This window comes from Pyrgilauda ruficollis, unplaced genomic scaffold (assembly GCF_017590135.1).
Source record: "Pyrgilauda ruficollis isolate IOZ18807 unplaced genomic scaffold, ASM1759013v1 scaffold68, whole genome shotgun sequence".
Lineage (NCBI taxonomy): Eukaryota > Metazoa > Chordata > Aves > Passeriformes > Passeridae > Pyrgilauda > Pyrgilauda ruficollis.
This window is the reverse complement of record NW_024528599.1, coordinates 520,011-534,504: the sequence shown is the minus strand read 5'-3', so window position 1 is coordinate 534,504 and position 14,494 is coordinate 520,011. Positions and strand designations below refer to the sequence as shown.

At 39.3% G+C, this 14,494-nt stretch overlaps 1 protein-coding gene across 1 annotated transcript; it reads left to right on the top strand.

Annotated features, from left to right (window-relative positions):
* Positions 1-239: 239 nt before the first annotated feature.
* On the top strand, positions 240-10,901 carry GALR1 (galanin receptor 1). The gene is made up of 3 exons (XM_041484839.1): positions 240-944; positions 7,102-7,167; positions 10,560-10,901. The coding sequence occupies exons 1-3, from the start codon at positions 243-245 to the stop codon at positions 10,875-10,877; spliced, it is 1,086 nt and encodes a 361-aa protein (XP_041340773.1). The 5' UTR covers positions 240-242; the 3' UTR covers positions 10,878-10,901.
* The last annotated feature ends 3,593 nt before the right edge of the window (positions 10,902-14,494 follow it).

The window sequence follows — 14,494 nt, the reverse complement described above, 5'->3', positions numbered from 1 at the left end:
CTCAGTCTCCCGAAGCAGCGCAGAGGCGCGGAGACTCCGCGGCTCTGCGGGCGGGGCGGGCGCGGCCGGAGCGCCTCCCCGGCGGCGCAAGCTGCGCCCAGCGCGCCGGCACCTCCGCGCTTCCCTCCCCGCCGCCCGGTGCTGGTGGGGCGGCTGCCCCGGGCTCGCCGCGGTCAGAGGTGCCGGGAAGCGGCGGCTCCGCGTTCCGTCCGCGGAAACTTTGCCCGGCGCGCCGGGAAAGGATGGAGCTAGGAGAGCCCTCGGCGGCGCCCCTCAACCTGTCCCGAGCCGCGGCAGAGACGCCCCGCGGGGAGTTCAACCTGTCCGGGCTGCCGGAGGCTGAGGGGAAGCCCCTCTTCGGCATCGGCATCGAGAACTTCATCACCTTGATTGTCTTCGGTTTAATCTTCACCCTGGGTGTGCTGGGCAACACCCTGGTGATCACGGTGCTGGCGAGGAGCAAGCCAGGCAAGCGCCGAAGCACCACCAACATCTTCATCCTCAACCTGAGCATCGCCGACCTGGCCTACCTGCTCTTCTGCATCCCCTTCCAGTCCACAGTCTACGTGCTCCCCACCTGGGTGCTGGGAGCCTTCATCTGCAAGTTCATCCACTACTTCTTCACCATCTCCATGCTGGTGAGCATCTTCACGCTCTCGGCCATGTCTGTGGACCGGTACGTGGCCATCGTGCACTCCCGGCGCTCCTCAGCCTTGCGTGTTCCCCGCAACGCAATGTTGGGTGTGGGGCTCATCTGGGCGCTCTCCTTTGCCATGGCCTCGCCTGTGGCTCACCACCAGCGCATCTTCCACCGCGAGACCAGCAACCAGACCTTCTGCTGGGAGTTCTGGCCCAACCCACGCCACAAGAAGGTCTATGTGATTTGCACGTTTGTCTTCGGGTATCTGCTCCCGCTGCTGCTCATCTCCTTCTGCTATGCCAAGGTGGGGCAAGTGTAAAAGGATGGGAGGGACACAGTGGTGGAAAATGTGTCCATGAGCTATAGGGCTGTTTCTGGGCATGTGGAGAGACTTGGCAATGTTGGGAGAAAAAGGAGCAGGGGTGAGTTTGTGCCGCAAAGGGAGAGGGCAGGTTTTATAGCTGAGGGATGTCTGAGGGGTGACATATGTTCACTATCACAGAGAGGTCAAAACAGGGAATGCATGGGGTGAATGGGGAGGGGTGTTCTGGCAATTAGTGGTGTCTCCCTGTCAGATTTCCCTGTTGCAGGATGCTAAGAAGCCCCGGTGCTCTGCTGCTTTCTCCATCACCATAACTCTTAATTTCTTGCAGTGCTGCGTGAGGAGTTTGACTCAATAAAGTGCAACAAAGCAACAAGTTGTTCAGGCTTCAGATGAAGCATTGTGGTTCGTTAAAATGTCCAGTGCACTTGCAAGTGACAAAAATTATCCGTTTGGTGTTAAGAGCAAAATGTACTTCATGCTGCCTGGTCCCTGTGGTGCCATGTCTTGCCCCAGTGTAAGTTGATGAGAGAGTTACCTCTGACTTTGGCAAAGGCAGGTGGTTCCAGGGAGCAGGGCATGAGAGCCCAAGTAGGAAAAAGCAATAGTTAAGGGTGGCCTGAATATGCGTATTTAAGAACTTCTCTGCGTAAGCAAATTGTCACATTTTTCTGGAGTAATAATTGCAGCCTTCAGTTTACAATCCTCTGCATGCTGCCGATCAGGATCTGGAGCACCTGCTGATATCTTGCTGTTTCTGTGCCAACTGCCTTCAGTTGCAGGATATCTCCTTAGGCAGTGATTTACATTGGAGAGGATAGGACTGCTCTTGCAAATACAGACTGCTTAAGTCAGTTCAACTAGCAAGTTCAATAGATGTACCTGAAGTATTTAATTTGAACAAGTAATTTTGTGTTCTGCTCAGTTTCACATATATTACATCAGCTTAATTGCGATGTGCAAATTGTGGCTGTAACGTTGTCCAACTCTGATGAAACCAAGGCATGCAGAACACAAAGGACAACATTTCTAAATGGCTGTTCATAGTGGAACAAATCCAGCCTGGCAAATGAAGAAGAAACACAAGTTTTCATACATAAACCGAATCCTGCTTTCCCTGAATGAATACATTGGTATTTCATCTACTGTGATGAATATGACTGAGCTGTAGTGACAGATCGTCAGTTTGAAGAAACTATTACACATTGCAGAGAGAACACTACAGAATGTGTGCATAGGGAGCTTTCAGCTACTAATTCTTCCCTTTTTCAGAGCCAAAGCATCTTCTGTTTCAGCATAAAGTGCTGGTCTTTGAAGTCTAATTATATGAGAGAAGATTAAAAAGAAATCTTTCAAAATTAGCATAGTCCTGTAACAGTGTAGGCATAAGAAAAGCAAATATGCTTAACCAGAATATATGCATAGTAAATAAAACACACTCTGTCATTACAAAGCACCTCTACAGAAGTAAATCTCTCAATATTAGTATTAATATGTAGTATAAAAAAAAGCAGCAAAAACCCCTCCAAGCCAACAAAAGCAACTCTATGTGAAAAATATGCCCAAGAACAAGTTAATAAAATCAAGGCCACTTGAAATTACAATAAAATCGTGTGCTTAAACTATTGCCAGCCTAGGCTCTCACTCTGGCTTTGTGATGTGTTTTGATCCTCTGTGTGTGAAACTGCATGCCACAGTGTCAGGCTGGAGGAGCTGACCTGAAGGGATGAATTTTAGAAGATAGCTAGGAGGTAGCTGGTATTACCACCAGTTTACAGGCTGGAAAGTGCCATGACTTGTACAGAGCTATCGAAGGTATTTGTACCCTGCAGCTGAAGAGTCACTCCTGCCTTCTTTAGGAGCCACTGACAAACCTACAACTGCAGTATTTTGGGACAGGGAGAGCCTTCTCAGGCTGAGCAGCCCCAGCTCTCTCAGCCTGTAGACATTAGGAGACATTAATCCCTGCATTAGTTTTTTATGGACTTCACTGGTTTTCATGAACTGTGGATCAGTGAGATAACGCAATCTTCTGTTGCAGTAAATTAAGACAAAGGACACTCATTTCTTTATTTGAATATATTGCCTTTTCCAGACTCCTTTAAGGCAGTTCTGTTTCTTTCATAAACAAATTGCAATTGAACTTCCAGTTTTGAAAGTCTCATTTTTTAGGCACTCTAATAGGGAGCCAAGTTCTTTTTCTATCTCACTTCACATTTACATTTATTAGCAGAGCATTTTTCCAATGGATAACAATGCTGTTACAATGTACAGAGGTGCTGAAGTAGTGCCAGGTATTTGAAAGCAGTGTCCTCCCAAAATATCTCATGTGATACATGCTCTTCAGGCAGAGATTTATGAGACCATGCTCTGTCTTGTGTGTATAGCTACCTCTTTTCTCTCTTCCACAAGGAACATTAGTTCCATTTCAATGCAAATTTTTGATAGATGAGTGAAAATATCAGAATTAAGGATACTTCCCTAATTTTGTGAAAACAGCAGACAAGGAAGAAGTGCGGAGTCTCCGTTATCCTCTCTCTTTTAAGGAGTCGGTTTGCATTCAACTATTAAACACCAGACAAGCCATAAGGGAAGAGGTCTTATTAACTTACAGAGAAGACACATCTTTTTTGGGAACGCCATAAAAAAGTCACAAATCCATAGGAAACCAGCTTTTGTTGCCTCAGAGAACTACTCTTGAAAGAAGGTTACTACGTCAGGGGGAGGAGCAGCGATTATGAAGCGATCAGCTGAGTCTCAGCACTGCATACTTACAGACACCTTGTGTCCTGACTCTTTTATTGCTTATCATTTTACTTGCTGTGTTTTTGTAACACTGGCTTTTTGTATGTGTTTTGTAACAGTACTACAACATTTGCTCACTAGTATGTCCTTAAGGAGTGAAGTGATAAATGATTCCCAGTCAGCTTCTAACAGTTGACATCTGCCAGGGTTGTGCAATGTTACAACTAATTTTGGGCACCTCCATTTTTCAAGGATTCAGTCCTTGAAAGTCAGGCCTCTTTCAATCAAACCTTTAATTTAGACACCTATAGTTATTAGCAAACATTTCCTTTTTTAGATGCATAGTATTAAAAGTTTTCTTTAAAACAAGTATGTCTTGCCTTAAGAATGTTTCCATTATTATCTATCATTCTGAACATTCTGAATTCATGTCATGTATGATTTACAGACTTGGTTAAAACTAAGCTATAAAAAGTAACAGCCTCAACATAAAATACAAACTTATCTGGCTTTGGATATTATATCCTAAATTTTGCTGAGCAGCAAGGGAAAAAGTTTATTAAACTTTACTGAAAGAGAAAAATAAAAGCTATGACACATTAGTCACACACTCTTAATTGAAAGAGGATGAAGGATCTCTTGTGACAACAGAAGTAGTGACATTACTTTAAAACATGGATTGCAGGCAATAGCACTTGAATTTCAATGAGGTTCATACTACAAAGGTTGTTCAGAATGCAATGCTTACATTATCTGTAAAACAAGAAGTTCATTCTTACTATACAGTGACCTTGTGCAGGCTTTCCTTCTGCATGATTTTGGCTGATAATGAAGGTGTGGTCAGTGAAATGCCAAACAGCAAACATGGTTTTTAACACTGTCGACTTCAAACTTTCATAAAGTTTGGTAGACTTATATGAAGAGGCACAGGTAGTTGAAGTTATTTTCTTCACTCCTGTATTGCAAAAATCTCTTTTACAACTTTATTTGGTCAAAGTCCTCAGTCAGGGCTCTCAAGCCATCTTGAATGTAGTTTCTGAAATAAATGGGGGAAAAGAATAATTTAAAAATTACTTTAAAAAGAGAAAAAGAGAGAGAGAAAGAGAAAAAGAGAGAGAGAGGAAGGAAGGAGGGAAGGAAGGAGGGAGGAAGGCAAAACCAAGGGCCTACCAGATGTCATGAGTGGTACTCTTGGTCATAGTCTGTACCACACTAGATCTTACAAGTCTCCTTACAGTCTCTTACACAGCAACATAATTTTCTTACCACAGCACCCTAATCTCATCTCCAGAAAAGAGGGAAGCTGATCTCTGAACAGCAGGTACATGAAAGCTGGAGTTGAAAATAGTGAGGGGCACACGGTAGAATAATTGTTTACTCAGGCTGTTAGATTGGTTCCTCGTTGGTTATTCATTGCCCCAGAGAAGAGGAAATTTGAACAGGGTATGGGGAGAGTGTCTTAGATTTGCCATGTAGTGTTTGTGCATAAACATGGCTCTTTTTTAATACTCCATGGCAGTCTCTGTAGGTCTTCGAGAGCTGTCCCACTGCTGTTGATAAGTAATTGCATTTTGCCTATTTCTCTTGCTGTTACTTTTCAACTATGCCAATATGTTTTCACTGCAAATACTTATTTTATGAAATGTGTATGTAATCCAAAAGAGGGGAAGCTAATAAAGTTCACTTGAAGGCTATAATCTAAGTTGACAACAAAACCCTCCTCCACCACCTCCCAACCCTGCTCAAATATCCAATTTACCTGTTTTGTCTCCTGCATCTTTCTTTGAACTGGAGAGGGATACAATGCAAAACTTTGGGCTAAATGTTTCAGAACAGAAGAAAAAAGTGTTTTTAACTTTAAAACCTATTTTTAGTTCTGATCTCTGTGAAGAGCTTATCTGACTTTAGTTTTGGGCTGCTAGGGAGAGCTACAGAGCAGTGCAGTCACTGGGTGGCACATGATGCGATTTACAAAGAAACAGCCCATCACTGTAAGTTATGTGAAGGGGGTATGATAGATGAAGCAGCAGTGATGAGACATGAACTTAATTGCATTCCTCCCATGCTCTTTTTTTAAGTTTTTTGTTTTTCACTGATGGACTAAGCAATTCATCTGGTCTCTACAGGGTGATGGGAGGTGAATAAAAAGTCTGTAAGCCAGACAGTCATCTCCCTGTTCTGCTGGGGTTCTGCCCTTTCCTTTGGGTCTGCTTCATACTGAAGAAGAAAGAAATGGAGTCAAAATAGGGCTTTCTCAGGGAAAACCCATTTATTTTTCTCCTGCTTTTTCTTAGTTTGGGCTAGCTCCCAGAAGTGGTCTGGATAGTGTTTCCAAATAGGAAGTGCATGCAGGGTGAGTCACACAGTAGTACACAGACAGGCACAAATGACCTGCACTTACAATATTAAGTGGCTATAAGTGATTTCCTTTTTTTATTGTTGTTGGTGTTTCTCTGGTATCGAAGAGTAGATACATAAAAAAATAAGTTTGCTGATGAGCTCTGGACATTCACGAGTACCATCTTACTTCTTTTAATTCAATATGTATGTCTATAAAACTCAAGTGCCAAAGTCTCTAGATCATCTTGACTGATGTCTGTCCTGATAGTGGTTAGCTGTGCAACCCAAAGAACACAGAGAAAATGTCACCCGATGATATGAAAGAATCTGAATTTGGACCCTTTTCCCCAACCCAAGATCTCTTTGCATCCTCTATCCAAAACCTTATGTGTAAATGCTCTTGGACAATGAGCCTTTTTGTGACGTATTTTTAAAATTGGCTTGTGAAAGATGGATGGTGAGTATCATCACATTGTTGTGAAAGGTTATGCCTCATGTGTCATGCCTCGTGTGTCATGTCTCATTTTAGTATAAATTATTCTTGAAAGCCTAAGCTTCTTTCAAAGATCAAATAGTGCCAACGTCTTGATTATACTAATCAAGCAATCTGAAGGAAGCAAATTATGCAGGTGACTCAGAAAAGCTGACTCAAAACATACACTTTTCTTATGTTACACACACTAAAGGTCATTCTAAACCAAGTCTTTGACTTTTTATGGAAAATGAGAGATTGCTAATTCTATGTACAAGATAGATTTCCATCCATTTCCTTGTTAATTTGTGATATGTATTTCTTATATAATACATCTGAATATTTTAGTAAGAATTCAGTTGTGGTCTGCTTTGTTTTTGGTGGTTCACATGGACTCACATATGTAATTATTTTGATTTTCCTACTGTGCACGTTTGAAATGTGTAAGCTGGTTCAGTGATATCTGCTAGTGAATCATGCAGTAGTGGAGAGCATAAGAGTACTCTAAGATACCCAGGTTTGAATTTTGTTTGAATAGAAATCGGGGAAATATGATAAAGAGATGCAAATTAATCTTTTCAGGTTCTTAATCATCTGCATAAGAAGTTGAAAAACATGTCAAAGAAGTCAGAAGCATCGAAGAAAAAGGTATGTTGCATTCACTACTAATACTCATTTGTGTGTATTTTAGTTTTATGGCTAAACTAATTTGGTACTTATTGTTAAAGATGTAACAGAGAGAAGAAATTAAAATTAAGTATTTAATGAAATGTTTAGTGTCTCTCTGAACTTAGCAGACTGGAATCTTTTCTGATCCAGGTTTTCCATCACATTGCCATTACCTGAGATCCTCATATTTGGAACTTCAGAGCATCTGAAATTTAGGCACAGGGAGACAACCTGTCTTTTGTGTTAAATTTTTTTTTTCCTCACTGGCATTTTCCCCTGACTTGTAAATCATGAGAATTTTTTTTTTAAACTAGCTGATTTTGTGATGTCTTAATGAATAATTCCTAGGTTGTATGAGGGACCTTTAAAATGAAATTTATTGTGCTTCCCAATAGGAGTCTATTAGGAGACTTCTCACGACTCTCCAATTCTTCTATTGATTTTCCATACAATGTTTTCTTCTCTCACATTCAAGACATGTTATGTATTGGATACAAATAGAATCATGAAAGATCTTTAAAGAAGAATATAAGCTTTATGATTTAGAACAATATTTGAAAGATGCATTTAAACAGAGAATTTGTCAGTTAATATAATGTGGGTGTGATTTTTGAGCAGATTTGACCACAGTGATCATTTGAGTAACTTCTCATTTTATGGATGTGGAGGAAAAACCCCTTGAGCTATAGCACTTCATTTGATCTGATCACTGTTTTCATATGGGCATGGAGAGTGCCTGCAATGTAAATGAGATATACATGGACTCAACAGGGAATAAATACTCTCTCGTTTATGCATTCTCTATTCTTCTGAAAAATATCCTACTCAACACATTTTGATTCCTAGAATTAAAAGCATTGCTGCTCTGACTCACTAAAATATTTAACATGTATAATTTTTGCATTTAATGTTGTAAGGCCAAAGGTATAGCTTTCAAAGACTTTTGTACATTGCCATCTCTCATCTAAATTCTTCTCAAACTGGAAATATCTCTGCATTTCCTCTAACCACTAACTCTCAAAAATTGCAGATCTGACTAGGAATTAACTTTCATAGCTTCAGGATAAAGCATTGCAGATATGATCAAGACTGCTTGAATGCATCAGGGTTCAGTAGCCAGAGAGGAAAAGTAGGCAAAAAGCAGTCCAGATTTTTTTTTTTTTTTTTGCCTTAGAAGATGAGTTTCTAAACCTAAGGCCTAACTCATGTTTTTCAAAATGACTTTGTCTTCATTAGTGTGTTAGTGTTCCATCTGGTTACCATGTCTTTCTTCTTTTCCTTCAACTATCTTGTGAAGAATGCATTTCAGGTGTAATAATACATTTTTAGTTTTATTCAAACCTTTATGAACATTCTAGTAGCAGAATCTTAAAATGAATTTGCTGCCTGTGTGGAAAAAAGATAATGAAAAATATTAATTTGCCTAAGTTCTATTTTCCATGCTTTTTGGTCACAAAGTATCAATATTAATGTCGTATGTTTCAGGTGGGTTTTATATGCCAATAAGAAACCCTAAGCAAGCTCCCAGTAGGTAAAAAAGAGCTGCTCTCTAGTAATACCTTTCTTGCAAGACAAAGTGGTGATTTTGGAAAAGTAAGCTCTGAAGTTAGGCTTAGGAGGAAAAATGGGATAAAACAGATGTTGTGAGATTTTGTAATGCAAAATTGCTTCTTCTGCAGATATGAAACACCTTAAATGAAAGTTATAAGACACATTGCCACTTCTGCTTTCAGGTGCATCAATAGCCTATTGAATGTCAGTGATTTTCCTGGTTGATTTTTTTCAGAATTTTGAACAAACTGAAGTAAAATGCCTCTTTTGAAGTAATTGTGTGTGTGGTATCCTGAAACTTGCTTTTACTTGGAATATTAACCCACTGAACACATCAATCAGAGATTAAACTGCTCTTAATTTATGCAGTCTTGTTAGAACACAATCCTCTGATGAGACCTGAAAAAGTAAATATCTCTGTGGCTGTTTAAGTGGCAACTGATTTAAACTCCATAGGGCCAAGTAGAGGAATGGCTTATGAAAACAGATGCTTGCTTTAGACTAAACATATTATATTAACTGCAGATTTAATGTTCTTTAGTTTCTATTGTGAGATTATACTGACCAACAACAGCATCTGTCATAAGTTATTTTGGCCTGTTGCCACAGAAATCAAAATTTTTTCCCGTAAGTTTTTCTAAGCTAACTCATGTTCTGATTACATAGGTCAATCTTAATTATTACTGAGCATTAATCAGTTCAAGAAGTACAGACCAAGTTCAAGAAACTAGCAAAAAATCTACATATTTTTTATGCTGCAATATTTATCACTCTGTGACCCCTGAGTTAGTTTTGGATGTGAAGAAGTTATCAGAAAAATTATGTTATAAAGTGTTAATGTAGAAATTATAATGGCTCATGACGTAATATGCTTTGGAATTATTATTAGACTTTTATTTGGAGACTTACTTAGTTGAAAGAGGTACTTGGAAGAGTAATAGATATTAATTACTTACGCCACTGCAAAGCACTATTTCTGAAGTAGGTGAAAGCTAAATAAAATATTGACAGTCAAATTCCACTGTGCCCTGACAGAACACCCGCAGCACCTGAAGGGTCCCTACCAACTGATTCTGGACCTTAGAATGGATCTGGTGAAATTGATGGTCCTCTCATAAATGGTAGAAGTGGAGTGTGGAAGCAGCACTGAGGATATTTTATGTTGCATTTTTTAATTTAGTGTTTGGTGGTGAACTTTAACTTCCAGATTGATTTTTGATAATGTGCAATCATCAGAAATTTCAAGCCCTTACTTTTTTATGTTATTGTATGACTCTGAGGAAATTCTGTGTTTAGAGGAGACACTTCCAAAAAGCTTACTTTAGTAAGCACTTGAGCAAGCTCTAAGCTTTTCCACCAGCTGCCTTCATGCATAATAGATCTTGAAGATCTTGAATACATTCTTGAAATTTTAATCAGAAATTATTGGTGCATGGTCCTAAAATTCATTAGATCTGGATGAGATTTCCCAAAGGCCCCTGTTGTTATTATTTTACAACAGGCTTAGGTGCACTTCAGAAAAGGCTAAGCTTTTGTGTAGGGAGTTAGGAACATCATTCTTCACTTTGAGGAAAGTTGTGCATTTGCTGTTTACTGTGACATTTTCCAAGGCTGGGGTTTTCCTTGCTGTAACTCATTATGCAAAATAAAGCCCATATAAGTAACGGGGTGAAATCAGTAGCAAATATTGCAGTGTATCCTTTCTCTGTATACTTTTTGTTGTGGGTTTTTTTTCCCTCCAAACAGAAGTTTTGAAGTAGGTTTAAAGCTGATTCTTTGAGTGCTCATCAGACATATGTGTTTTCCTTTCCTTGTCTCAGACAGCACAGACTGTGTTGGTGGTGGTAGTGGTTTTTGGCATCTCCTGGCTGCCTCATCATGTGATCCATCTCTGGGCTGAATTTGGAGTTTTCCCACTGACTCAAGCCTCCTTTCTCTTCAGGGTAACTGCACACTGCCTGGCTTACAGCAATTCTTCTGTGAATCCAATCATATATGCATTTCTATCTGAAAATTTTAGGAAGGCCTACAAACAAGTCTTCAAATGCCAGATTGGTAATGAGTCACTTCTGAATGATGCTAAGGAAAATAAAAGTCGGATAGATACACCACCCTCTACCAATTGTACCCACGTGTGAATGTTGAGAACCCTTGTATGTTGGCTCTTCCTTTATGTAAACTAAACACCAAGGGAAAAAAAAAAAAAAAAGCACAATGAGCTTTATCCTGGTTTATCTTGATAAAGCTAATTGGTATTTAATGTACTGAAGTTGCATTTGTAACCAAAGTTTGTGAAACTCATGTGAAAGTAACCTGGGCTGATCCTTTGCATCATAGATACCTTTGTCAAATAAAGCTCTTGGACTTTTACAGATATTTTAGAAAAAAAAATGTTGAGATCATATGTCTGTATTCTTACTCACTAAGCATACAAAGGTACAAGAGGAAGATGCTGATGTGGTCAGGTAATTTTCTGACATCTTACTCCATGAAAGTGAAAAATGGATACATTTCCTGTCCTACAGATAATAAATACTGAACTACTGGGATTTCAAAGAGGAAAGCTTTTGTTCTCTCTTTGGATTGTTTTAACAATGCCTTTTTTCTTTTTAAAGTAAACCTGGGCTCTGATTCGGAGTTGGAATAAGTTGTGTACACCTTGAGGCAATTGTTTTAGAGAGGAAATGCTATTTCTATCTGTTTAGCTGGTTTTAATATGTCTTACTGAGCAAGGATGGATTGGTTTTCCACTTCATTATGGCTGCCTTGCTGTATACACAGAACTTTTGTGTACACTATATAGGGGTTTTTTATGGCCTGTGTGTAATTGTACCAAAAATGAGGATTTGTGTCTAACTGAGGGAAGCTTTTCTTCATGTGCTGCATGTGCATGTATATGTGTGTTTTCTTAATTTCATAGGCTTTGAGATGGAGATACAGTTTTAAACGTGCAATGTATACATAGGTTTTGAATTATTATGTTTCATAAAGAAGCTCTAGATGATGCTTAAAGTTAGCATTCCCTTAAAGAGCTTGATATCATGTAGTTTTAAACAGGAAATACAAAGAATGTTGCATTTAAATTAATGCAAAGTACATAAGGTAAATGGTACAATTCTGCAAATTCTTAGATAAAACTAGTAGTTTCCACAATTTTATAACTTTACTTATAATGTCTTTAGGTGGTAAACCACTAAAGAAATCATGGAAAAGTACTCATTTAAAAACATTCCTTTAGCTGGAGTAAGACATGATTTTACTTTTTTTATTAATGACCCATAGACTCATAGAGCAAATCAAATTAAAGGAACCCCTGGGCATCCTCTCAAGGCAGGGATACGCTCTGAGTTGTATCACTTCCCTGACTAGGCAAAATCTGAACATTTCTAAGGATGGCAATTCAACAATGTATTTGGAGCAACCTGTGCCAATCACCCTCCCACCTGTGGTTTTCCATATCCACAGGTGGGATTTCCCTTGATGTATCTTGTGACCATTGCTTTCTTCCCTTTCACTGTGTACTGAAATCTCTTCTCTAACTGACTAATGTGTAATTTTAAGATGGCCATTGAATTTCCCCTCATCCTTCCCTTCTGGAACCATGTGCTGCTCTCAGCCTCTCTGCAGGTCCCTGGCTGGGTCACTGGCATTCCACTGCCTTTCCTCCAGCTTATCCATCCCTCTCATGACCTGAGGTGTTCAAAACTGAGGAGGGTGTTCTCAGATGATTACTGAGCAGGGTAATTGTTCTCCTGATCCTTTGGCTGTTTCTTGCTAATACAGCCCAATATTATCATAATTTATGGCTGCAAGGGTACATTGTTGACTTATATTTAATTTCTGCTTTACAAGCCCTCGAGTCCTTTTCTGCAGATTTGCATTGAGTCCCAGTACAAGTGTCAGGACTTGGCTTTTGGCTTTCTTGACCTTCATGCATTTGATAGCTGTTTCTTCCATGTTTCCAGCTTCCCAAGGGTCCTTTGAAGGGTATATCTGCTCTTCAGAATACCCACCACTCCCCCAGGTTCAGTATTGTGTGTAAAATTGCTGAGAGAGTCCTGAAACCTTCTCCTGGTCTTTAAAGACGCTGAGTGGTGTTGGCCAGATGCTCTTTCAGATTAATTTGTCTCCACAGACTTGCTTTAAGAAAAATAATATTTCAGAGTGGTGGAACACCAAATATGGAAAGTTAGCTCAAATATGGAGAGTTAGTAAAAATAGCTATGTTTATGTGTCAGTACTGTCTGCTTGGAATCAGTAAAATGATATCAAAGACATGCTATTGCACGCATGGTGTTTGTGTCCATTCTTTCATGTGAAGAGACTATTTGATGATATTTCTAGGAACAAAAAATATAAGCATATACAAATACATTTTTAAAAACGTCTCAGTGGGAAAAGAAGGGTTTATCTATGCAGGAAACCATTTCCTGGGCTGGGATTGAGGTTTGGAAACAGCCTAGAAAGAAGTTCCCTTGAGTTTTGAGATACTCACCTCCTAAACACTCAAATTATTAAAACATTATCAAACTTCAGCTGAATTTACAACATTTTAGGAGATTCCACGATTTTGAAAATTGTATTTTTAATTTTTAAAAGTTTCTATTATATGATATTGAATAAAAATTGGAACATAAACGTATAATAGTATAAAAAATTATAATAACAAGCTGAGTTTGTTGTTTTATCTGGAGAAGAATTTTTTTCCTTAATTGTACATAATTTTAAACCTCAGTGCTTGATAGTAATGCAGCTACATCTGTCTGAAACTTTTAGGATGGGAGAGTGGGAGGGTAGGGACTTCTGTAACAACTAGTTAGACAGGTCCCACCTTGTTCCTGGTGAATATCAGTAAAACTTCCACCTGACTTTTCAGGCAAACCTTAAGAGGCAGCTGACACTCTAAGGCTCAGCTTCCTCCTGGAAGATGCCTTTGTTGGTCTGTGTCTCTAGTGTGACTTTGTCATACTCAGCTGTGACACGAAGGTTATGGATATAGCAGCAGTGATAATGTGTGCTGTGAACTGTGTCCAACTCTTGAGCAGCAAGGTGTCCTGCCACAGAAATGGCTGATTTGGGTAGAAAATCAGGGAATGGGTGCTAAGATCCCCTACAACTGAGTATTTGCTTCCAGGTTCTAGGAAGCTTGTTGGCAGGGACTGTGGTTTCTGGTGGAAAGAAAGGCAAAAGTTTCACATCATTGACTGGCTTTGTATGGTTTGTTATATCTTTTGCTAACCAGAAAGGTTGATTTCAGTGTACATGAAGTAAAAGCAAGAGGAAATAATCCTGCTGAATTCCATCCTGTTGTGTGAATTTGAAAATGTTATGCTGTACAAAACGAGTAACAGGTTTACTCAGATTCCTCTCAAACTAAGGCACTGCAGCAGGTTTCTAACAAAGTTTGCATTTTATATATTACATTTTCTGATTTGCACCACTTTTGCCTTAAAAAATATATAGAAACCTCATTAAAAGAGGTAAAGAAATTATTCCATTAGGGTTCTTAGTGCCATGTTTGCCCTGCCTGATTGTGAGTAGTGTGTTTGAGGTATAATACAAAAGATTACAGCAGTGCTTTTCTTTCTCCAATAAAAACTGAAATGCAATTCCAAGATATGTGTGGAGCCAGATGCCCACTGTGCACAGCTATATATAAATCAGATTTAGGATCCATAGCCAAAAAAACCCCAATTAAATGGCACTTGGCCAACATACTGTTGAATATGTGCAAATATGCAGAAAAATGAAGGAA

Coding starts and splice junctions, on each gene's coding strand:
- GALR1 (XM_041484839.1), top strand. CDS start 243: ATGGAGCTAGGAGAGCCCTCGGCGGCGCCCCTCAACCTGTCCCGAGCC. Junction 945..7,101: donor TCTCCTTCTGCTATGCCAAG/GTGGGGCAAGTG, acceptor TAATCTTTTCAG/GTTCTTAATCATCTGCATAA. Junction 7,168..10,559: donor CAGAAGCATCGAAGAAAAAG/GTATGTTGCATT, acceptor TCCTTGTCTCAG/ACAGCACAGACTGTGTTGGT.